Genomic DNA, 26,619 nt, shown 5'->3' on the forward strand with positions numbered 1-26,619 from the left:
GTTCTGACAAACACTTCCATCGCTTTGACTGTTGAATAAACTGCACAATTTATACTCAGTTGACCCCTGTCAAGTACCTTGCGTATCACAAACCTGGTGATTTTATTCCCATTTAAAGCTTTCAATAATTTTGCCGTCCATTCTCGAACGAAGTCAGGACATATGCCCGGAAGTAAACAAATCTCAGGCTACAGACACGCACCGAATAGTAGAGCGAGTCTCTGATTGGTGAAATTTCCCACCTCTTTTCACGTGCAACTATATCATCCAATCGGAGACTCGCTCCATACCATACTCACTCGTCGTCGGGCAGAGTACGATCCGCGAGCAGCGGAAGAAACCATTACTACTGACCAGGGGAGTGAGGTTGTGTGTGAGTTACTGCATGTGAAGGTTGCTGCACAAGCTGGCTTTATCTCCCATGGACTCATCTTCCACAGTATCCATGTAGGGAATCGAACGTGACGAGCAAACGCTTCAACCAGTAGGCTACTCCTCCGCAATTCAGGGTGACTGAGTGGATTTTAGTTGACGCCGCTTTTTGCAATATTCCAGCAATATCACGGCGGGAGAAACCAGAAATGAGCTCCACACATTTTACTCATGTGGGGAATCGAACCCATGTCTTCAGCATGACGAGCTAACGCATTAACCACTAAGCTACCCCACCGCCCCGTGTTTCAAGGACTGACTGACTGAGTTTGGTTTTACGCCACTTTTAGCAATATTCCAGCAACATCACGGCGGGGGACACCAGAAATGGGCTTCACACATTGTACCCATGTGGGGATTCGAACCCGGGTCTTCAGCATGACGAGCTAACGCTTTAACCACTGGGCTACCACACCGTCCCGTGTTTCAAGGAACGTGGGAGTCGAAATACAGAGAAATGAGCAAAATGAAGAGTTGATGTTCCAACTCACAAGGGCGGTAGGGTAGCCGAGCCAGCAAGGCCAGTCTTCAAACCAACAAAGAACCGAAAATGTTTAAGGAACATTATGTCTATAAGTTTGTTTAAAGATATTCACGGACACAATCTTTAACTGTGAGAACGGGTAACCCGTGCTTGTCGTAAGAGGAGACTAATGGGGTAGGGTGGTCAGGCTCGCTGACTTGGTTGACACATGTCATCGGTTCCCAATTGCGTAGATCGATGTTCATTCTGTTGATCACTGGATTGTCTGGTCCGGAGTCAATTATTTACAGACCGCCGCCATATTGCTGTAATATTGCCGAGTGTGCGTAAAACTAAACTCGCTCACTCCAGCGTGAATTATGTCCCTTTGTTTTTCACACGTGCAAATTGCATAGAAAGGGGCATACTGCACATCGACAGGAGTGTGTGTGTGTGTTTAATTTTACGCACCCGTGAAGGTCCGGGTTAGAATATTGTTCTTCAGTAACCCATGCTTGTTGTAGGAGGCGACTAACGGGATCGGGTGGTCAGGCTCGCTGGCTTGGTTGACACATGTCATCGGTTCCCCATTGCGTAGATCGATGCTCATCATGTTGATCACTGGATTGTCTGGTCCAGACTCGATTATTTACAGACCGCCGCCATATAGCTCACTCACTCACTCATTTTTAATTTTACGCCGCTTATAGCAATATTCCAGCAATATCACGTCGGGGGACACTAGAAATGAGCTTCACATATTGAACCCATGTGGGGAATCGAACCCGGGTCTTCAGCGTGACAAGCAAACGCTTTAACCACTAGGCTACCCCACCGCCCCTTGACAGGAGTGACTACACTAGAATGATTTTACGCAATACTCCGGCAATGTCACGGCGAGGAACACCAGAAATAGACTTCACACATATATATATATACTTGGGGAATCGAACCCGGTTCTTCGGTGTCTCGAACGAACACGTTAACAGCTACGCTACCCTATTGACCCCAGAGTAATCGAATTATGGTCAGTGCGTACAATGATACGGGTTTACGTTGTCTTGACATGGCAACCATGTTGGGAATCGAACACGATCGCAAATCAGTTGACACTGAAATATATAGTGGTGTTTTTTACACCACTTTGAGCCTCACCACCACATCGGCAACATTTACAACGTGAACGAAGTTCAGTGTTGAAAAAATAAGAAATGCGAAAAACACTCGAATTCGACACAACTGAACACAGCGAACATGACTGAAAAATAAAATTGAAATAAAAATACACAAAATAAAATTACGAGATGTCTTGAAAAAAAATATTTTAAAATAAAATGAATGTCCTTTATATTTTTACACATATTTATTACATCATCTGATTTACAAAGACGATTGACGATATGTATACATGTTACTGTGCCGTTTATATGGAGTGGTTCAAGAGATATGACATACAAAGCCCTATCGGTATATGGTATATGTATAAAGACAAGCAACAACATGTCTATTGCGATTCTGATAATTATCCTAACAATCGTAGCACCAATGCACAGATCCTACGATCTGCAAATAAATACGATTATGAAAACGACACACATCAATAGGAAGCAACCATTTGGTTTTCAGGGGGGTAGGGAAAGATCAACTCAAGCCTTTTATTTCTGAAATCTTACATACGCTCGCAGAAAAGTGTCACAAAATATAGCTCGGGTTTTATATTCACTTAAAAAATGTTTGGGCACCCATCAATTTGGAGACAATATACTTGAGCATTAAAAAATGCGCATGCCAAACCAAAATTCCCCCAGACCCTGAAATCAAATGCTGCCCCCTTAAACTTCATACAGCGGACCGTAATCCATCTCAAAGAACCCCCCTGTGCAAAGGAAAGTGCACAAGAAAGTGAAACTTGTCGAAGAAAGGTTTGCGAGTTGCAGGATGCTTCGTCTTAACGACGTTCACAATTAAGTACTTGTACCATAGATGATAATCTCACCAAAGAGAAGTTTGTTTATAATGAATGTTAGCCATTAAAAATGAATTATTTTATATAGTGGTTGTGCTGCTACCAACTGACTGAAAAACTGCACAACGCAATAGAAAGGAAACAAAATCATAATTATCATAAAATCCCCGGATTCACAAAGACAGCAGAGTACAGGACGGGCAAATAGACATTGTAAACATGTTTGTAAAATGAAAATTGAAATCCGCCTTTTCTATGTACATTATAAAGAGATTGCCAATTCGCATTCGTTGAAATTATGTCATTTTGGGCGTTGTTGGTGACGCCATGGTGATGACGTCATTTTCGAGTCCCCGGATGTAGCCTTGGTTGACAGAGTTGGGTCGCCAAAGAGATAGTTTCCCATTTCCGCTGGATCGTCGCTCACGAGGAACCGAAACCAGAACTGTCTGAAATGGTCCCTGTTCAACTTTTCTCCGTTCAGCTGAAACAATTCATTGTTGTGAAATGACGATCTGTGTCGAACAGTGTAATTATCAAATATGTAAAACATCAACGCCATGGAATGGTCCCTCTCTAATATTCCACAGCGGTAAAAGTTGAAATAGTAGTTAAAATCATAAGAATCGTACTTTTCTACAAGAAGCACCATACATTCACATAATTTCCATAAAAACTTAGCGGTTGTTGTCTATCGCCGCGCGTCAATATGCGATCAATCTAATCTTGGCCAAACAATCAGTGACGTGACAGCAAGTCTGATACTTGTTGCACGGGACATGTTTTGCACGAGCTGAAAACGTGCAGGGCAGCGATGACAGCAAGTTTGACACTTGTTGCACGGGACATGATTTGCACGAGCCAAAAACGTGCAGGGTGGTGATAAAGCTCAGTCGACTTATCAGAAAGGGGTGTAAAGCAGCGGATCGCTTCCGGTTGAGTGAGGTGAGTGAACCATTCTGACAGCTGAATGAACGCCATTCAGCACACTTTATGTAACTAGTTCCTTTGAGTTATTTAGCACGCCAACTTCAGGAAACCTGTTACAGCTACCTTTTGAAGCGCCCATAAAATATTTCAATCTACATTGCATTGCAAGTTTCAGAATACTTTTTTTCATCCATAAAAACCACAGAATAATCAAGGGTCGGATTTGTTGGTGTGTCTTTACACAGAAGCAGAACGCAATAAAAAACATCTTACGGCAGATAACATATCCAGGTGTATTTGAATATCCTAAATTTCACCAGGTCTATTTCAGCTTCATATCCACGAGACCAAGTTTATGCAGATAGTTTCATTGAATACAGGTGCGGTGGGGTAGCTTGGAGGTTTTTTCGGCAAGCCGAAGACCCGGGGTTCGATTCCCCACATGTACAAGTGTGAAGACCATTTCTTGTGTCCCCGGTCGTGATATTGCTGGAATATTGCTAAAAGCGGCGAAAAAAAACATTCTCACTCACTCACTTCAGTGCGTACAGGAAGGGTTGGAGGGGAAATAGGATTGCTTAACTTATAATTATTTCCAGCTCAACTGAAGCTGAACCTACCGCCGTGGAGAGTTTGCTGTAAGCCTGCAGACAGACGTCTTCGGGGACGCTGAACTGTGTCAAGCTGCTGACGTAGTCATCCTTGTCGATGACGCTGTCGCCTGAAATTCATATTCGCAGGTGTCCGTTATACCGAGACCCTTGTTAGGCTGAGGGGGGAAGGGTTGAGTGGACCCCTTTTGAAGCATACAATCATGTAGGCGTTTGGCACTAACCATGCAGCTTAATCAACAGGTAATCATAGTTTCAACAAGAACAACAATAGCTGGAATATTACTGAGTGCGGTTTTCTCCACCGTGAGTCAGCGAGTTAGTGAGTTTACTTTTACGCCACTCAGCAATATTCCAGCTATATGGCGACGGTCTGTAAATAATCGAGTCTGGACCAGACAATCCAGTGATCAATAGCATGAGCATCGATCTACGCAATTGGGATACGATGACATGGGTCAGCAAAGGCACCAAGTCAGCGAGCCTGACCACCCGATCCCGTTAGTCGCCTTTTACGACAAGCATGGTTTCTGAAGATCAATTTTAATCCGGATCTTCACGGGTCACCCCCACCGTAATATGGCTGGAATATTGCTAAACGCAGCGGGTATACTCACTCATTCAATCCTCGCAACGTACATTGCACTTTTTCCATCGACGGTTCACGTTAATGGGGAATTATTGATCGAAACAAAAAGCGGTGACGTTTTTGTCAGCGCCGCCATTTTCTTTTCAAAAACCTTATTGGATTGTGTTTTCGTTCTGGAATCCCAATCCAAGTGCTCTTTGAGTAAATTAAAGTTTACATATTTCGTGATTTAGTGATAGTGGGTATTTTACGACTTCAAGCCAATCGGCCACGTGGTGAAATAGACAACTCACTATTGATGTCCATGACATCGAACACGAAGTCCACGAACTCCACGTGCCAGTCATACACCGCGTGATCGTCGATGGAGGAGGCCGGCCAGTCATGTGACTTCAATGCGGCCTTCACAAAGTCGCTCCAATACGACAACCATTCCGGTAGACTTAGCTGAAAAAGAAAAGAAAGCTCTCATATGCAGATTCTATAAATTTCCGTAAATAATAAATTTCTAGGAGTGAGTGAATTTGGTGTAGCATGTCATCAGATATGTCAATATCTTCGGGGCGGTGGGGTAGCCTAGTGTTAAAGCGTTGGCTCGTCACGCCGAAGACCCGGGTTCGATTCCCCACATGGGTACGATGTGTGAAGCCCATTCTGGTGTCCCCCCGCCGCGATGTTGCTGGAATATTGCTAAAAGCGGCGTAAAACCATACTCACTCACTCACTTACTCAATGCGTTCGCTCGATTATTATGATTTACGTGACCAGAGTCAACCGAGTCAACTCATGTCCGCCAACCATGGTTGACTGTATTCATTCGAAATAGTTTGACATTGTACCCCAAATTCAACGTTTAAAGCGAAACCTTAGACATTCAGTCAAACACCGTTCTTTGGAAGTTGAAATAATTTATTTGCGTAAATAATTCGACATATCCAAAGTTCGAGACAAAAGAAAATTGATAGAGTGATCCAAAATGGCGGAGAAGAAGAAAAAAGACACTTGTATTGTTGCACCACACAAAGAGGTTCACAATTGTTTGATTGTTTGACAAAGCTGCCATTATTCCTATTTATGTGTAATGCATATGTAAGGAAACGTTTAAGCATAACGAGTAGAACGTAAAACAGAAATGCAAGTCATCATGATGCTGCAATTTTGCTTTGAAGTATTTACCTAAACTATCGAAAGTTAAATTCCCTGGCGCATATCAGAATATATATTTAACGTCAATCTCTAGATGATAATATTACTTTACTTATATTCATTATGGGATCAACAAATAAAACTAATTAGCATCACTTTAGTCTACACACTCGAGAACACACACACACACACACACACACACACACACACCCACCCCACCCCCACCCCAGGTTCAGTAGTATGGGAGACTCATGTCAACAGACGCATGACGTTTAAGTCATTCACATGACTGTGCTGAAAATTGTCAGCTAACATTTACTTTGGTTTCACGGTCAACAAGGGGTCATGGAGGTCGTCCATGGTTTTGAAATCGAAGGCCCATGCTTATATTAGGACTTGGCAGGTCAGAAGAAAGCATTGGGAGTGAGTGAGTATGGTTTTACGCCGCCTTTAGCAATAGTCCATATCACGGGGGGAGAAGCAAGAAAGGGGCGTCACACATTGTACCCATCTGGGGAATCAAACCCGGGTCTTCGGGGTAACGAGCGAGCGGTTTAACCACTAGGCTACCCCACCGCCCCAGGAAAGCATTGAGCTGGGCGACCATTGCCTCTTTCATGAAAGAAGGAACCTACTGATCAATGTGTAGTTTCCCTGGAGAAATTCCAGAGCACTGTTACTATGGTGATGGAATGATCATAAGGGACACTAGTTAATCCCACAATTAGCTGATCCTGAAACATGTTCATTTGAGAAAGTCATTTCTGTTTCGGGTTCTCGGCCATTTATATAGTGCACATGTCCACGCAACTAGTGCATGCTCAAGGCGCTGGTATTTTTTCCCTCGATCATCGGATCAAAGTATTGGATCATCGTATTATCAATCTCAACACCCTGGGGATGATACAACTCTTGCAGCCACTTGGCGCACCGAGTTATTGTGGCTTTCCCATCCTAACGAGGTACCCATTCACAGCTGGGTGGATTGGGACACACATCGTCACAGTACAGTCCAGTCACATTCACAGTCCAAGTTTACTGCGCGTTGTTGTACCCGCAACTAGGTGTTTGCACGTATTCATGTGGCCACCATCTGGTCATATACCAACGGATTCGTGGGTTCTTTTAAGTGCACAGGGTTGTGTACTATACACTAAGGGTTGTGACAACACTGAAAGAGTCTGCACACAAAGTTGACTCCTAGGTTTTTTTACACCCGGTCACAGGTGGGCTCGATCCAGGCACCTCATGCTCGCTGGATCACAAGCCTGGCGCTTTAGCCAGCTCGCCCACCGCGCTTACTAAAGCCTATTCATGCTGTGTTTTATAGTCCGTAGATGCACGTCTCCATTGCAAGCATCTGAATAGTTATTTCGTCGGACATGAAAATCCAAAAACAAGAAACAAAATTCCAGCTATAGATAGAAAAATAGATTAGAAAAATAATTGAGGCATCCCTGACTGACTCCAGTTGCCGTATTCCGTCAGTCAAATGTTTTGAACTTTACGACATCCGTTAGTTTGTTTATATGTGCAATTACGAAATACGTAGTGAGTGAGTTAGTGAGTTAAGGTTTAAAGTCACATCGGCAATATTTCAGCCATATCGTGACCAAATACAAGTTATAATTTTAGAATAAATAAAGGTAAATTTAAAAAAACTAACTGACAGTAAAACCAACTAGAATATCACAGCTATGAATATAGAACTAGTATGTAAATCTAAAACAGCTTAACTACAGAAGACAATGCAACGTAAAACAGGCTATATATCGCCAACAACTGAAGCTAGATCACCATACTAGGGACCATGGGGACTTACAGTACATTTGATTCCTGCATGGACCCTAGTTGGATATACACCATTCCTTCAGCTATTAGCAATATTAGACACTCTAGCCATAAATTAAAATAACATGTATACTGCGGTTAAAAAGTAGTAAGTTTAAATTGACTTTGAAAGTTTTGGGACTTACGTATCCTCTCAGGAGGACAGTATAATTTTATAGTACTTTAACCCCCTTTGAGGATACGGCCACTAACAGTCTCAGTTGATAATCTAAACTACCAATTATAAAAACATTTATCTATTTCCAAAACATATCAAAATTTATGTAACAATTTTATTTCTTTTTCAAAATCAATTATTAAATGAAAATTAACAGAAGCCAATAGATCCTTAACAGTGTTTACACTGAAATACTTATCCATTGTAAACGACATACGTAGCCCCCCTATTGCTTGTACATGTGTTCGCCCTGTGAAGATCTGGGTTAGAATATTGATCTTCAGTAACCCATGCTTGTCGTAAGAGGCGACTAACGGGATCGGGTGGTCAGGCTCGCTGACTTGGTTGACACATGTCATCGGTTCCCAATTGCGCAGATCGATGCTCATGCTGTTGGTCACTTGATTGTCTGGTTCAGACTCGATTACTTACAGACCGCCGCCATATAGCTGGAATATTGCTGAGTGTGGCGTAAAAATAAACTCACTCACCCACTCCTATACATGTGTTCCCAAGGACCAGTGCCCTGTTTCACAAAGCTATCGTAGCGCTAAGGTGATCGTAACTCCCATGCTTTAACATAGACTTACGACAGTCGTAGCGCTACGATCGCTACGTGAAACGGGCCCCAGTATCGCAAAGCGATCTTAAGGCTAAGGTGATCGTAACTCCCATATTGTAATATGAACTGAAGCAGCTCTCACATTGTTTTGGTGAACCCGGAGAGGACACTGTTCATAATGTTTGTAAAATGTCTCTGCGAGCCCATAAACAGTAACACTGGTAACCTAAATGATCACATATTGTGTCATGGCGCTCTTTCCGTTTTACCAAACTGCGTAAATGACAGAGAGGACGTACGTGCAGCTGTAGCGGGTTCTTCCGGTAGTGTTTGGAGCTCTTCATCAGCCCGGACCAGATGCTGGCCATCCTCGTCTGTAGCGCTCGACTCTGTTCACATCGCCCTGACAGACCCTTGATACCTGTAACCAGCTGTAACAAAGACCGTTTAGCTGTAACAGGCAATCTTTAGCTATAACATACAAAGTTTAGCTGTAACCAGCTGTAGCGAACACCGTTTAGCCGTAACCAGCTGTAACAGGCAACGTTTAGCTGTAAGTAGGTGTAACAAACACCGTTTAGCCGTAAGCACCTATAACAGGCAACGTTTAGCTCTATCCAGCTGTAACAAACACCGTTTAGCTCTATCCAGCTGTAGCAAACACCGTTTAGCTGTAACCAGAGGTAACAAACACCGTTTAGCTCTACCCAGCTGTAACAGGCAACGTTAAGCTGTAAGTAGCTGTAACAAACACCGTTTAGCTCTATCCAGCTGTAACAAACACCGTTTAGCTCTATCCAGCTGTAGCAAACACCGTTTAGCTCTATCCAGCTGTACCAAACACCGTTTAGCCGTAACCAGAGGTAACAAACACCGTTTAGCTCTACCCAGCTGTAACAGGCAACGTTAAGCTGTAAGTAGCTGTAACAAACACCGTTTAGCTCTATCCAGCTGTAACAAACACTGTTTAGCTGTAACAAGCTGTAGCAAACACCGTTTAGCTGGTAGCAGCTGTAACAAACACCGTTTAGCTCTATCCAGCTGTAACAAACACCGTTTAGCTCTATCCAGCTGTAGCAAACACCGTTTAGCCGTAACCAGAGGTAACAAACACCGTTTAGCTCTACCCAGCTGTAACAGGCAACGTTTAGCTGTAACCAGCTGTAACAAACACTGTTTAGCTCTAACCAGCTGTAGCAAACACCGTTTAGCTGTAACCAGCTGTAACAAACACCGTTTAGCTCTATCCAGCTGTAACAAACACCGTTTAGCTCTATCCAGCTGTAGCAAACACCGTTTAGCCGTAACCAGAGGTAACAAACACCGTTTAGCTTTACCCAGCTGTAACAGGCAACGTTAAGCTGTAAGTAACCTGTGTAAATGTAACCAGCTGTAACACACAAAGTGGACATGTAACCAGCTATCATGTATAGCTTTAGTCTGTACTGATGACTTGCATATAAGGTTCGCCATATTTTTTTCAAACAGCTAAAAAATTAAATCAGATCAAACCTCTATCTAAACCCCGACACCTTTACAGTATTAAAAACACATATTTTGGTTCCAAATGAGATAACCCACTTTCTTGACAATGTCTACGTGGTATGTACAATGGCCAGGTTGGCTGGGGTTTCCAGCCTTCCGATCACATTATGTATGGTAGATATACTGAGGTAATGTCTATGACCAGGTTAACGCCGCGATATGGTCTGTCACCTCGATGTCGTCATGGCCGACCTCGGTGTCGCTACATGTCACCAATGTGTTCGTGGTCACCCCTGGCATCGACCTCCTAAATACGTCTGCCGTTAGCACGACCTCTGAACATAAGCCCTTTCTTCTATCATAAGCCCTTTCTTCTATCATAAGCCCGAACTTCTATTATAAGCCCGAACTTCTATTATAAGCCCGAACTTCTATCATAAGCCCGAACTTCTATCATAAGCCCGAACTTCTATCATAAGCCCTTTCTTCTATCATAAGCCCTTTCTTCTATCATAAGCCCAAACTTCTATCATAAGCCCTTTCTTCTATCATAAGCCCTTTCTTCTATCATAAGCCCTTTCTTCTATTATAAGCCCGAACTTCTATCATAAGCCCGAACTTCTATCATAAGCCCGAACTTCTATCATAAGCCCGAACTTCTATCGTAAGCCCGAACTTCCAGCCTGTGCCCATTTTCATAAAAGTCCTCTCTTATAGCAGAAGCCCACTCTCATAACATGAGCGTATTCTCCGATCATACGCTCGTTCTTCTAATATGAGTGAGTGAGTTTAGTTTTACGCCGCTTTTAGCAACATTCCAGCAATATCATGGCGGGGGACACCAGAAATGGGCTTCACACATTGTACCCATGTGGGGAATCGAACCCGGATCTTCGGCGTGACGAGCGAACGCTTTAACCACAAGGCTACCCCCACCACCCCTGATCAAATATGAACATCATTAAAAGTTATTACCTCTTACTTTAAAACCGATCTCCCAAGATAAGCCCTCTGAACCTACCAACGTGCACAGCAGACATCCACTCTCCTGACATGAACTCCCTACCCTAACTTGAGTCCACTCTCAGTATAAACTCACTCTCCTGAAGTAAGCCCACTCTCCTAAAATAAGCCCTCTCTCCCAACATTAGTCCACCCTTCTATCATAAGCCCACTGGGGCGGAGGGGTAGCCTAGTGGTTAAATCGTTGGCTCGTCACGCTGAAGACCCGGGTTCGATTCCCCACATGGGTACTATGTGTGAAGTCCATTTCTGGTGCCCCGCGCCGTCATATTGCTTGAATATTGCTAAAAGCGGCGTAAAACTAAACTCACTCACTCACTCACTCACTCAATATACATGTTTCGATGCGATGACAGTTAATAACACACTGCAAATCATCTGAACATTCATCACACATATTGTGTACTGGATAGTAAAACCCTTGTTTCTAATTTTCATCCCGAATACATAATGGTCTGTCTCATAGCAACTAACTGAGGTCATGACCTGTCGATCTCTGTAACTGACTTTAAATAAATAAATAAATAAATAAATAAATAAATAAATAAATAAATAAATAAAAAAATATAAAAAATGTACTCACTTTTTGCAGTTTAGTGAAATCTTGCCTCGACAGGTTTCTATCATGTGTGATATCTGCAAAAAAGAGGTCCACACGTAATGAAACAATCAAGAAAAAGTCGAAATACATACATAGAACGTCACACTGGATGTTTTGTATTGAACGAGAAGATGTCATGGGAGCAGAGAAACAAGGAGTTCAAAAACGAGTTGTTCCTCTGCTCCCATGAAATCTTCGAGTTCAATACAAAACATCCACAGGCACTTGTATGACCTTCTATATTTATTATATACCCTCTTATCTTGCATTAATCTGTTGCTTAATAAAACAAAGCATATCGCAGCGGTAGGGGTTCAATACGGAATCTGGGGTGCAATACGGAATTTGACCACGTCATCCGTATTACACCCCTGTATTACTATCCTCATTATACATGGGTACAGTGAAACCTCGTTAATCCGGACGGTTGCGTTTCTCAGCAAATTCGTCCGGATTGCGAATAGTCCGGACTACTGAATCAAGACCCAAGTTCAAGCAAGAGTTGCTTCCCCTACTATTACAAAAACGAGACGAATCTGGATAAAACAAATAAGCATTTAATGTAAAGCTTATAAAACAATGAATAGCAAGCACAACAATAATCTATAGTCATAGCAAAAAGTCTTTCATTGTTGTTTGTGTTCGTTTAACCTTCCTCATTGAATTCATCACATGAATAATTTTACCGAGTGACATCCGCATGTTGATCCGACGTGTCTGATCACGTCCTGTATATGATAACAGATACTGGAATTGACACACCTGTCAGGCTTTGGCCATCCCCATACCTCTCTCTGGAGACAATAGTTTTTAAAAGTATATTTCATATACACAAATGCATAAATCGTATATTCGTATCACGTTAATGATACGAGGGGGAGGTGGGTTAGCCTAGTGTTAAAGCGTCCACTCGTCATGCCGAAGACCCGGGTTCGATTCCCCACATGGGTACAATGTGTGAAGCCCATTCCTGGTGTCCCCGGCCGTTATGTTGCTGGAATGTTGATAAAAGCGGCGTAAAACCAGACACACTCACTAATGATACAAGGACGTCTTCATCTAGACGGGTATGGCCTGTATAATTTCAACATGAAAACACACACAACTAAAACTAAAATAAAGTTCATTGCAGCGTCAAACAAACTCACACATTCCCTCACTCGTTCTGCATACTCCTTAAAACAATATCTCCCATACATTCCTCTCATCAACGATCGCTTATGTTCTCTCGAATTTCCCATCTCATACACGTGAAGATCCACGTTAGAACTGATCTTCAGCAGCTCCTGCTTGTAAGATGTGACTAACAGGATCGGGTGGTTAGGCTCGCTGACTTGGTGGATGCATGCCATTATAGATTCATGCTTCTGCCAAACGAGTCCAACTCTCCACCGTATATCACAAAATGTGACTTACTCTCCACCGTATGTCACAAAACGTGACTTACTCTTCACCGTATGTCACAAAACATGACCTACTCTCCCCCGTATGTCACAAAACATGACCTACTCTTCACCGTATGTCACAAAACATGACCTACTCTCCAACGTATGTCACAAAACATGACCTACACTCCACCGTCTGTCACAAAACATTACCTTCACTCCACCGTATGTCACAAAACGTGACCTACACTCCACCGTTTATCACAAAACATGACCTTCACTCCACCGTATGTCACAAAACATGACCTACACTCCACCGTTTATCACAAAACATGACCTTCACTCCACCGTATGTCACAAAACATGACCTACTCTTCACCGTATGTCACAAAACACGACCTACTCTTCACCGTATGTCACAAAACGTGACCTACACTCAACCGTTTATCACAAAACGTGACCTACTCTCAACCGTATGTCACAAAACATGACCTACCCTTCACCGTATGTCACAAAACATGACCTACTCTTCACCGTATGTCACAAAACGTGACCTACACTCCACCGTTTATCACAAAACATGACCTACTCTTCACCGTATGTCACAAAACATGACCTACACTCCACCGTATGTCACAAAACATTACCTTCACTCCACCGTATGTCACAAAAGATGACCTTCTCTACACTGTATGTCACAAAACGTGACCTACTCTCCACCGTATGTCACAAAACGTGACCTACTCTCAACCGTATGTCACAAAACGTGACCTACTCCACCGTATGTCACAAAACGTGACCTACTCTCAACCGTATGTCACAAAACATGACCTACTCTTCACCGTATGTCACAAAACGTGACCTACACTCCACCGTTTATCACAAAACATGACCTACTCTCCAACGTATGTCGCAAAACATTACCTTCACTCCACCGTATGTCACAAAACATGACCTACACTCCACCGTATGTCACAAAACATGACCTACTCTTCATCTTTTGTCACAAAACATGACCTACACTCCACCGTATGTCACAAAACATTACCTTCACTCCACCGTATGTCACAAAACATGACCTACTCTCCACTGTACGTCACAAAACGTGACCTACTCTCAACCGTATGTCACAAAACGTGACCTACTCTCAACCGTATGTCACAAAACGTGACATACTCTCAACCGTATGTCACAAAACGTGACCTACTCTCAACCGTATGTCACAAAACGTGACCTACACTCCACCGTTTATCACAAAACATGACCTTCACTCCACCGTTTATCACAAAACATGACCTACACTCCACCGTTTATCACAAAACATGACCTTCACTCCACCGTATGTCACAAAACATGACCTACACTCCACCGTATGTCACAAAACGTGACCTACTCTCCACCGTATGTCACAAAACGTGACCTACACTCCACCGTATGTCACAAAACGTGACCTACACTCAACCGTATGTCACAAACCGTGACCTACTCTCCACCGAATGTCACAAAACATGACTTACACTCCACCGTTTATCACAAAACATGACCTACACTCCACCGTATGTCACAAAACATGTCCCTCTCTCCACCGTATGTCACAAAACATGACCTACACTCCACCGTATGTCACAAAACATGCCCATCCTTCCACCGTTTATCACAAAACGTGCCCTACACTCAACCATATGTCACAAAACGTGCCCTACTCTCAAATCTATTTGGAAAAACGTGCCTTACGTACGTTCCATCGCATAGCACAGTTGATATTTAATAAAGTTTGTCTCGTCAGCAGTCGAATATTTGCCGTCAGCCTTCGTTATGGAGCGGAATATTGTTGAGTTTGGGGTTCCCCAAAGTGTCACCGACAAATCGTGCCCCATCTGTCCTGTATATGCTAGAAAACGTGCCCTTAAGTTGATGTTAGGTCACCCGACATAAGCGTGTCACTTCGCCCTTTTTCAACAAAAATGTACCCGTATCATCTTCAACCCGCCAGTCAAACGTACGTGAGATTAACAAGCAGCTTATACCCTGATATCTGATCCGAGGATTCCAGGGGAGATTAACGTAACGTCTCGACGGAGGGGAGAGAACAGAACAGCCGAGCAAAATGGCTGACGAAACGTGAAATGTAAATACGTCTACCCGATAGAGTATCCGTTGAACGCTAGATTAACAAGAGATGCTTGAAATAGCTCGGATACACCTGTTGGATTAGTGAAATGTACACAGGGTCACTGATGATTTACGAGAGACGGGGAAAATCGGACAGCGACGGAAGGGGCGTGTATTTGGAAAGGGATATCAAGTACCGACTGAAGTTATCGAGAGGAGAACAAACACTCGACTTTTGAAGCACAGTTTGCTTGTATGTATCTTGGTGGATGGGAACGTTTAATCTCTAACGATCATAAATATTTCAACCCGCTTGGTTTTACTAAGCGTTTTCTAGTGCAAACTAAGAGATTTGACTTTCGCATATGGTAATAACTGGTTGTATTATTAATACATGTATACACAGGGGCTTGTAACGCTAAAAACTGCCATCAAGGCATATACTGTCACTGACGGGGTCTTAGTACTATATAAAAGGATCCTTTTATAGGCCTTGATGGCAGTTTTTAGCGTTACAAGCCCCTGTGCATGTATATACATAATGTGCATAACGCAGCCGATTAACACTATGGTTATACATATTTATATATTAATTTAATAATAGGCATGCTTTTATATGTATTTTAATGTACACTTATGTGAAATCATATTGTGTTTACTTACTATTGCACAAAATGTTAAACGTTTCAGATTGGATGGGATTTATTATTACCAAAATAACACCCATTATTCCTCGGCACGTGTTAAATTGAACAGTCTTACGTAATTTATTACGTTTATTAACATAACATGACGTAAAACCCGGTACATAGGTTGATCACAATACATACCATCATGTCAATATCAGTTTGACCGCCGCGAGCTCGTCACAACAATGCACGGATTAAAGCTGCAGCACGTGCTTTTTTCAGGCAGCTCAGCCACTTGAAATCGACACTGTTTACAAAGACGCTGACAGCCTTGTCAAAACAAACTAAATGATCTTGTTTCCAGCCTAGCGGCAAAAACGTTGAGTCAAAACTAGAATGGGTTTTGCATTAAAATTTACGTAAAACTGTTCGACTGTTTCTTCATTTTTTGAAAACATAATAAAAATATAAAAATATATGCTATTCGCCACATACTGTAAACATTAAATTTGAAACATTACATTAAAGTTATCGTTGTCAGAGGTCGCTACATGACTATCGTGAGTGATGACTGAAAGGTGAGTGAGCGAGTTTAGTTTTACGCCACACTCAGCAATATTCAGGCTATATGATGGCGGTCTGTAAGTAATCGAGTCTGGACCAGACAACCCAGTGATCAACAGCATGAGCATCGATTTTCGCAATTGGGACACAATGGCATGTGTCAACCAAGACACTTCTAACATTTTCTATACATTAAGGAGAAGGGATCAATCAGAAATGAAAGGATTGCTCCTTCAACGTCTGACATCTGCATCACATCGTAGTTAAAGCGTTTGATGATCACATAAAAAACCGGGTTCGATTTCCCAACTGGTACAATGTGTAAAGTCCATTTCTGGTGTCACCTTCGTGGTATTGCTGGAATATTGCTCAATGCGGCGTAAAACTAAACTCACCCACTCTTTCTCTCGAGATATAACTCGAATAATGTTCATGGTGGATCCCTCACTCACTCATTCTACCCACTTTCACTTCTTCTTCGGACAAAATCAACCCTCAAAAATATTCCGGAAATACGGCTGAACCTAAACCAACACGCCACCAAAGGGAAAGTTTTTATCTAAATGTGACCTCGTCCTCATTAACAGAACATCCCCGCCGTATGCGACACCGCTACCCGCATTTAAACAAACACCCCTGGCTTCCCTCTGACCTCGATGTCACGCCAGTCCTAACGAGGGGTCCTCGAGGGATCCACGAGGAGGCCACATTCGGACCACTGAGCGCCATATGCAGATGCTAAGCTGTAAGCTGTGATCGGAATTCGTCCCGCTAGTTCTAGGAATTTTCGAAACCAGCAGGATTAGCATACGTAATTTGAGGCAAACAGTTTTAATCTCACCAACAGTGACAGCTCTACATGTTTGGAATTCAAATAAACACTAAATGTACCCACTAGTTTAATTTTGTGTCGTTTTATTTCATTGACTTCGGAAATACTGACATTGAAACGAACTTTTATAAAGATGAATCGCTAAATACTGGATTTAAGTGAAATTTTGGCATTGCACGTACAATCCGGTTGTTGCCTGACATCCCCACACACGTTAATGGACTATTCTTAGCATGGGTCGCGCCCATGTTACAGTAGTATTAGTATTAGTAAAATGTTTATTAAAGTCTCACACGCACATTTACATTAAAATACAGAATAACATAAAACATTTAAAAGAAAGTGCGCCCAGACATACATGGGCTAAGTCAAAATTGATTTCATTTCATTGATTACAAAACAGTCTCGTTTCCTGCTGACTGGGCTCCGTCCTATTGCGCAGCTTAGTACAATAACCAGTCCAGAATTTTGAGACCAACTCATTCAACTGGATATGAATATTAATCAGTATTATTTGATACATCTAGTCACTTGTATATTGTAACACTACGCTTCTTCTTATCCTTGTAAACACGTCGTGCAGGGTGCTCTGTCGTACAGCGTGCGTGCTCTGACAAACGGAAATCGTGGAAATTTCAAACCGAGGCTCGGCCGCTAGAAAAGTTTGGCGGTCTTGTACGGCCTTGATATTATATCAATCACATTGTACGTTACAAGAATACATTTAATAAGCACAAAGAACACATAACAGGTGTAACCAGTGAGCCAGATGAAGTGTGAATCATGTTACCACGTCATTAAACAGGGGCAATCTGTCACGTCTTAGTTAACATCATGCTGCCTAAACCATAAAAATAGAGAAATACGATTTTTTTAAAGTTTAAAATTAAAATTCATTTGTCAATACCATATTCTTATGAAACAAGGAATCCTCAGTAGCATAATCCGAAAGAGAATGCCATCCTCAGTAGCATAATCCAAAAGATTATGTCATCCTCAGTAGCATAATCCGAAAGAGAATGTCATCCTCAGTAGCATAATCCGAAAGAGAATGCCATCCTCAGTAGCATAATCCGAAAGATTATATCATCCTCAGTAGCATAAAGATTATATCATGCTCAGTAGCATAATCCGAAAGATTATGCCATCCTCAGTAGCATAATCCGAAAGATTATGCCATCCTCAGTGGCATAATCCAAAATATTATGTCATCCTCAGTAGCATAATCCAAAAGATTATGTCATCCTCAGTGGCATAATCCGAAAGATTATGCCATCCTCAGTGCATAATCCGAAAGATTATGTCATCCTCAGTAGCATAATCCAAAAGATTATGTCATCCTCAGTAGCATAATCCGAAAGAGTATGCCATCCTCAGTAGCATAAAGAGTATATCATCCTCAGTAGCATAATCCGAAAGATTATATCATCCTCAGTAGCATAATCCGAAAGATTATATCATCCTCAGTAGCATAATCCGAAAGATTATATCATCCTCAGTAGCATAATCCGAAAGAAGTGTGATTCGAGCCCATGAACAAAAGTTTTTTGACATGCCAAGACGCAACTATGTTCAGCGAATACTAAGACAGCTGTGTGAGTGGGGCATATAACGAACTGATGGATGTAACGAACTGATTCATTGTCACCTGTTCTTTTTTTACTCGAAATGCGTATAACAAACTGGGATTTTAACGCCCACGGGGGCACTAGGTATGAAGCCCATTTCTGGTATCCCCCGCCGAGATATTGCTGGAATATTGCTAAAAGCGGCGTAAAACCATACTCACTCACTCACTATGACGAACTACAATTAGTGGTCCCTTTGAATTCGTTATAACCGTAGTATATTGCATGTTAAATTGCAGCATGTTACGTCAGCGGGTAGCAATATACACCGGCACGTGTGGACCAGCGCACACGCACGCACGTTCGTATGTACGTAGGTACGCACATCAATGCTGGGGTACGGCGAGGTAGCCTAGTGGTCAAATCGTTCGCTTGTCACGCCGAAGGCCCGTGTTCGATTCCCCACATGGGTACAATGTGTGAAGCCCATTTCTGGTGTCCCCGCCGTGATGTTGCTGGAATATTGCTAAAAGCGGCGTAAAACCAAACTCACCCTCACTTTACATCAATGCAGGTTCGCTATTTGAACAAAATCACCTTAAACGGGAATTTATACCGCATTTCACCTCAACCACCCCAATTATGTTGTACTTAGTCCGCTTTGTAGACTGGACAGTGGTCAACACGTGGAGTGACCCCCGCCTTACTCTGTAGCAGTGTAGAATTCCTCATGTTCAAGGGCTGGGGCTCCTTAACCTTTCCCCTTCCCTTCAACGTCTTTCAACCAAGGTTTGAAAAGGACACGGAACCATTCGGGTAATCCGCTGAGTGGGTTTTGGCGCCAATATGTTACGATCTTATAAAACAACCATCCCTAAACCTCAAAACATATATTTTGCAATGATAACAAAGTGAAAGGTCAACATAAACATATTATATTTTCGTTTGTTCTGTTTAATATGCACTACTCAGGGGAGGTTAAATAACACGCAATTATTTTCAGGTGACAATGGTTAATCTGTCATATTGTAAATATGTCTCGTTGTGACAGATTAACCATTTTCATTTGAAACAATCGGGATGTCTTTATCTTCTTTAGCATAATATACTCATGCCAATAATGGTTGTCACCCACTTTAATTTTTTTAATTGGAGAGGGGGTGTGGGGTGGGGGTGTAAGGTGTGTGTTGGGTTGGAGTGGGCTGGGGGTGACAACCATTATTGGCATGAGTATATACGATCAAGGTGGGCTGAGGGTACACAGCTGTTCAGAAAAAGGGACACATTTAAAATATTCAAAAGTTTTCAAATGCATACGATCAGTTCTCATTATTCAGTTCTTATAAGACAATGAGCCAAAGTTGTCCAGAATGGCCACGAAATTATTTAGCTGTATACGCCAACATGACTGCTATGCTTGACCAATAGAATGGCCGTTTCGGGTCATGTCATCAATCCGTCAACATTGAGAGAATCGTCGACGTTGGGCGAGGAACTTGATTCGATGGCAACGTCGCAGTTGGGTAGGATATCCATGGTGTTTCGGGAACACGTACAAAATGTTTGTAACTTCGAATTTTAATTCACAGTCAAAACACTTTCAGTTTTCAATTTACATTATTTTTTAAATAATAAAAAGCACGTATGTACTGTCTTTTGTAAGTTTAATTGTACGTTAGGATAGGGGTGACAACATCAACAGCACCACACGCTACCATCACATCATCAGCACACACACCACAAATATCGATCCGCACTTCAGTATTGAACGAAAAGCTAAGGACTGACTCGTGACATCTCAGTTAGTTTATTGTCTAACGCCGCACGTGGCATATTCCTGCAATATGGCGGTCTGTAACTAACCGAGTCTGCACCACACAATCCAGTGATTAACAGCCTGAGCATCGATGAATGCAACTGGGATACGATGACATGTGTCAACCAAGTCAGCGAGCCTGACCACCCGATCCCGTTACTCGCCTCTTACGACAAGCATGGGTTACTGAAGACCAATTACAAGAACTACAAAAGTTGTCATCAAAAGAATATTTGTTCAGAAACTAATGACAAATGCACAGCAGTTACTTGAACTGTGATAAATGCTTACTATAGCATTGTTTTCATGTGGAATATGAACGTCAATGCTTTTCAAATACTAGTTATTCAAAAATGACCTCCCCCGTGACGCGTGTTTCACTGCTGTAGTCTGATAATTTCACCAATATTGCTTTAATGTCATCAATGTCATCATAATAACACAATGCTTCGTATTTAATATAACTGTGTGGTCTGTTGGTCACAGATATTGCTTCCTGTCTCATTATATCACGTTTCAACGTTCAGCAAATATAACAATTGCTTTATTATTGTCTGTAAATATCAGATACCGTTTCATTTCTCAATAAACGTTTCAGCTTTCATTAAATATGTAACATATCTGTCAGTGAAGTACAGATAAATTTAGGTATCCCGGTAAATCAGGATTCAGAGCTCGACAATGACGTGGAGTGAAAGGGTTGTCTCCCAAAACCCCTACATCCCATAACCCCTACAGCCCAGTACCCCTACAATTAGTTAATACAACACGCGGTATTTACCTGTCTGGCATAATGAACTGACCCAAAGGAGAGATTACAAGGTTGTGGGATGTAGGGGTTCTGGGAGGTTACCAGTGAAAGGGGTGCCAGTTCTTAGCCATTAATTGGCATCGTATACCGGTACACGTTGTAAAACGAACAATACCTTATCCATTAGCTAAGACCATGATTGATAATTATCATTTTTTTTATCCACACATGTTCCATTACCAAACACCCGTATCCCACATATCTAGCTCTTGAGTGAGTGAGTTTAGTTTTACGCCGCTTTTAGCAATATTCCAACAATATCCCGGCGCGGGACACCAGAAATGGGCTTCACACATTATACCCATGTGGGGAATCGAACCCGGGTCTTCAGCGTGACGAGCCAACCTTTAACCACTAGGCTACCCCACCACCCCTCTAGCTCTTATGGACAGCCTCCGTGGTGTAGTGGTTAGAGCGTCCGCCCGGAGAGCGGAAGGTCGCGGGTTCGATCCCCGACCGCGTCATACCAAAAGACGTTAAAATATGGTACTTGTTGCTCCCCTGCCTGGCGCTCGGCATTAATGGGTACAACGAGGACTGGTCGGCTCGGAGTCAGTATAATGTGTCTGAGTGGGGTATTCATGCTTCACTGTGGCATGGTATCTCAGTGGGCTAGCACAATAAAACCAGCTTAAGTCTTGGCTAGTACAAGCAGCCGCACATACACATACACACGCATGCATGTCGTCATATGAGCGAAATATTCTCAAGTACGACGTAAAACCCACTTTCACCTCACCTCTAGCTCTTACGAGGCAATCGGGTAGATTCGTAAGCATGTGATAAACTAAAGACGTACGACAGGTCGTAACATTACGAACGCTTTGTAGATTGTAGATCCTATCTATGCTGTCATTGGCTCTGATATTCTTGGAATATTACCAAAAAGCGACGGAAAACCCAACTCACCCATTTTCTTAACAATAGGGGGTGGTGGGGTACCCTAGTGGTTAAAGCGTTAGCTCGTCACGCCGAAGACCCGGGTTCGATTCGCCACATGGGTACAATTTCTGGTGTCCCCCGCCGTGATATTGCTGGAATATTGCTAAAAGCGGCATAAAACCAAACTCACTCACTCACTCTTAACAATGGCTTGAGTCCGGGTTTGAATAGGTCCTAAGCAACCTTTAATGGCCGTAGGGGGGGGCAGCACTTCACTGGATGGTAAGTGTCGTTGACTTCACTGATCAAAAGTCAACGTACCCCCCCGGCATGGGTCGTTACCATCATACCAATCACTGGATTGCCTGGTCCAGACACGAATGTGTACAGACCGAGGTACAAAAGAAAGTAAGCTGCTGGTTTACTTGTTTCCAAAGATGAAGAACGTAAATATTCTATAAGTCACAATCAAAACTCTTTTCAAAATATTTACGTTGTTATTTGGATTTGGAAAATAATCCCAATGAACTAGGTGTGTACTTTCTTTTACATCAGTTTAGTTGGAAAATTGTCAGAAACAACAAGCACAGGAAGAAACAACGAAACAACAACGCCGCTTTTAGCAGACCCAGAAATCATGGCGGGGACACCAGAAATGATATGGATATGAGAAACCAGGAACAATTATTTCGGCGTGACGAGCCAATTAAAAAGGCTACCGCACCGCCCCCCAGAAACTACGCTCATATGGATATGAGAAACCAAGAAATATCCAGATGAAATATTGTCGTGTTGCGCTCAAGAGTGAGAAATATCCATGTGTCGTGTCCTTGGGGACAGCATTGGATTGACTGATTTCCGTCTACTAAATGGACTGACCCGTCCACGGGGTAACGCCCACTTTGGCCGAGTTCTAGATCTGCAGAGGTGCGTGCTTGGGAGAGTTTATTCATCACCGAATGATCGTAACTGGGTCTTGGGTACTTATTTTATTTTATTTATTTATTTATTTATTTATTTATTTATTTATTTATTTATTTATTTATTTATTTATTTATTTATTTATTTAATTTATATTTTATTTTATTTATTTATTTTTATATTTTTTAATTTATTTTTATTTTATTTATTTTTTTTATTTATTTATTTATTTATTTATTTATTTTTTTTTATTTATTTTTATTTTGTTATTTTTTTGTTTTTTTATTTATTTATTTATTTTTAATATTTTTTTTGGTGTTCTTTTGTTTTGTTTTGTTCCGGATAATTTGTTAATTGATTTGCAATTGCGTTCGTGGTTATAGCATAGAGTATATAAATCCTCGAAGGGACGTGTTATTTCCATAGATGGAGAATGGGAAATCAAAATATAAAATAAAACTGACCTACCTATGTTGTTTGTCCTTTGAACCATTGAGAAAAATAACCCATTTGTTATTAAACCTTAATTAATCGCCGAAACATAAAAAACAACCTGTCAAAACGCATTATACTTCCAAACGTTCTTACACTAAAATCTTCTTAACAAACATTATATTTGCACGTATGTGTCTTAGTCGCAAAAAACCCACATGTTTATATAAACTACATGTTGAATAACCTGTCGACTTTGTACATAAATTGTCTCCCGTCAGAGTCATGCTCTCCAGAGTATTTCGTTACAATTATAAGGAAAAAAAGAAAAAGAGAAAGATGATTTATGTTCCAAGGTGAAAAGCCCATGCTGTGAACATCAGTTTTATAGGTTGCCATGTCCCATTCGGCACGCTATACCTATCACGTAACGCACACCTCACTCTCAAGGACATGGCCACAAAAGAGAGACGTTCCCTTTGTTTTCTACAAGGAAACTTTTTTGTTTGAAATGAGGAAAACTCTGAACTCACGTAACTAGAGCATATTGACGTTAAAGGTGAAGTGATGACTTTGTGTGAAACGGAGTTTCATAGTGGCAGCGTCATCCTGCACTGTTTACAAATATTTCTACCATCACAGGCAAATATGCAAATAATTAGATATGGTTAAAGGCATAATATTTTGGTTGGGATGAGAGCAGTTTAATGCTTTAAAGCGAAACTAGGAACAATGAATTTTTAGATATGGAATTGATCTTCAGTAACCCATGCTTGTTAAGAGGCGACTAACGGGATCGGGTGGTCAGACACGATGACTTGGTTGACACATGCCATCGGTTCCCAATTGCGTAGATCGATGCTCGTGCTGTTGATCACTGGATTGTCTGACCCTGACTCGATTATTTACAGAGCGCCGCCATATTGCTGGAATATTGCTGAGTGCGGCGTAAGACTAAACTAATTCCCCCACTATCTCATCAGGACGTGCACATAGAGTCTCAAGTCGCATGTTCACAGTAATTAACAGAGTGGATTTTTTATGTGTACACTTTCTTTTGCACAGCAGTGTACAACATCTCCTCGTCGCTATATAGCTGAAATAACTCCGATATGACATTAAATTTGAACTCACTACTACTTCTTTTTTCATTTATTCATTCACTCATTCTTCTCATTTCCTTCCTTCCTTCCTTCCTCCTTCATTCACTCTATTTTCTGTCACGGACAGCTAAATATGTCCATATATCGCCATTTTAGTAAGTTATTGTTTACTGATAAACTGAAGAGGTTATCATTGGGTTCACACAACTGTTAATTCTCTGCACGTATGTGATAAAGTCTATTTACATTCATACTGAAAAAAAATCACATAACTCCACACACTGATTATCTAGAACGCAAGTGACTTTTCAAAACTCAGTTCCACTGAAAGCAAATTCCACTGAAATATAATTAAAAAGAATATCGAAATTCGCAATAAACATGCATATAATGGGCAACGGCCAAACAATTGTACACCTGTTGATTTCGAAATACCTCATGGAAACGGTATTTCTAATTTTCAACATCAAACGTTTACAATTATAACGTATTTATATCCCCTTGCTATTTGGAAGAGGTATACATGAAGTAATTTTAAAAGCCCAGGTGAAAATAACGTAGATTCTCCACCAGGAAGTCAGACCGCTACAAAACCATGTCGATATCATGTTTATAGCTCTGTCTCGTTCCCTTGTCCCATAGACGACAATGATATAAAACGTTGTTCATGTCATGTTAATATCACTTTCATATCTCGGTCGCTAAGCACCTACCGTAAAGTGTGTCAAATATATACTCCTGTTTTCGGCTCTGAAACTCTGTTAAAGAATTGCCTGTTCGAACACTCCCGTTCATCGCCATTTTAGACAAAAAATGCGATTTCACTGTGGTCCGAACAGCGAAAAAAGCCAAGCGCAAGTTCACAGGTGTATTCGGAAGCTTAGATGAGGCTCCACATGGGGTAGCGCATCAGGTAGCCACAGCGGAATTTCACGTGGGTGTCGTTCAGTTTTGACCTTGTTGAGTGTGCTTGCTATCAACTTCAACGACGACAGACTGCTGTGTGGGTGTGGTCACGAGCTTCCTTTGTTGTCCGAAATAATTGTGGTAATTTAATATGCGGCCATGTTGTTAGCGGTAAGTTGATTATATGCTGATGGCGATAAGTCACGCAACTAAAGTTTTAATTACTAATTGCTGAAATATTGTTAGTTTTTTCCCCCGTATTGTTAATGTTTGCAGTATCAACGTATGTTTACTGCACTGAAAATGAACTTCAGTTTGTTAATAAGTTTAGACATACATAGATATGATAATTTGATACACATGCTTGTCGTAACGATCCCGTTACATGACACAAGGTTACATGACTGACATATTTGTCATCATCCAAACTCACTCCCTTTTGTGAACATTTTTTTGTTTATCGAGTGAGTGAGTGAGTGAGTGAGTGAGTGAGTGAGTGAGTGAGTGAGCGAGCGTGGTTCTACGCCGCTTTTAGCAATATTCCAACAGTATCATGACGGGGGGACACCAGAAATAGACTTCGCACATTGAACCCAGGTGGGAAATCGAACCCGAGTCTTCGGAGTGACGAGCTAACGCTAACCATTAGGCTAACCCACCGCCTTGCTTGTTTGTTCAGAAAATTCTTAGCAATGTAACAGATGCTTATTTGGGATTAAACTTTCTCAGAAAGTATAGATTCTAATACTTTAATTGAGTTGACCCCTCAGACGTTCTAATTGCCACTTATCCGTCCGGGGTCAGGCCAGTTGTCCGACTCCCGTTTTGTGGAAGCCACGGTG

General features: G+C 41.7%; 1 protein-coding gene across 1 annotated transcript; it reads right to left on the reverse strand.

Moving 5' to 3' along the window:
• Positions 1-2,243: 2,243 nt before the first annotated feature.
• Positions 2,244-25,841, reverse strand: LOC124255648. Its single transcript, XM_046689543.1, has 6 exons — positions 25,585-25,841; positions 11,799-11,851; positions 9,007-9,138; positions 5,285-5,438; positions 4,412-4,512; positions 2,244-3,345 (listed from the first exon to the last, which is right to left on the reverse strand). Exons 1-6 carry the CDS (start codon positions 25,670-25,672, stop codon positions 3,163-3,165), a joined length of 711 nt encoding a protein of 236 aa, XP_046545499.1. The 5' UTR covers positions 25,673-25,841; the 3' UTR covers positions 2,244-3,162.
• Between the last annotated feature and the right edge of the window lie 778 nt (positions 25,842-26,619).

The sequence above is a fragment of the Haliotis rubra genome, unplaced genomic scaffold (genome assembly GCF_003918875.1).
Source record: "Haliotis rubra isolate DU_JTF1 unplaced genomic scaffold, ASM391887v1 Scf604, whole genome shotgun sequence".
NCBI lineage: Eukaryota > Metazoa > Mollusca > Gastropoda > Lepetellida > Haliotidae > Haliotis > Haliotis rubra.

Bases quoted from the DNA above. Each gene is read 5' to 3' on its own strand.
- LOC124255648 (XM_046689543.1), bottom strand. From the start codon at position 25,672: ATGGCGATGAACGGGAGTGTTCGAACAGGCAATTCTTTAACAGAGTTT. The intron at 9,139-11,798 runs GTGAGTACATTT...TCTTTGTTACAG, and splicing joins ATTTCACTAAACTGCAAAAA to CTGGTTACAGGTATCAAGGG. The intron at 4,513-5,284 runs GTGAGTTGTCTA...TATGAATTTCAG, and splicing joins CGATGTCATGGACATCAATA to GCGACAGCGTCATCGACAAG.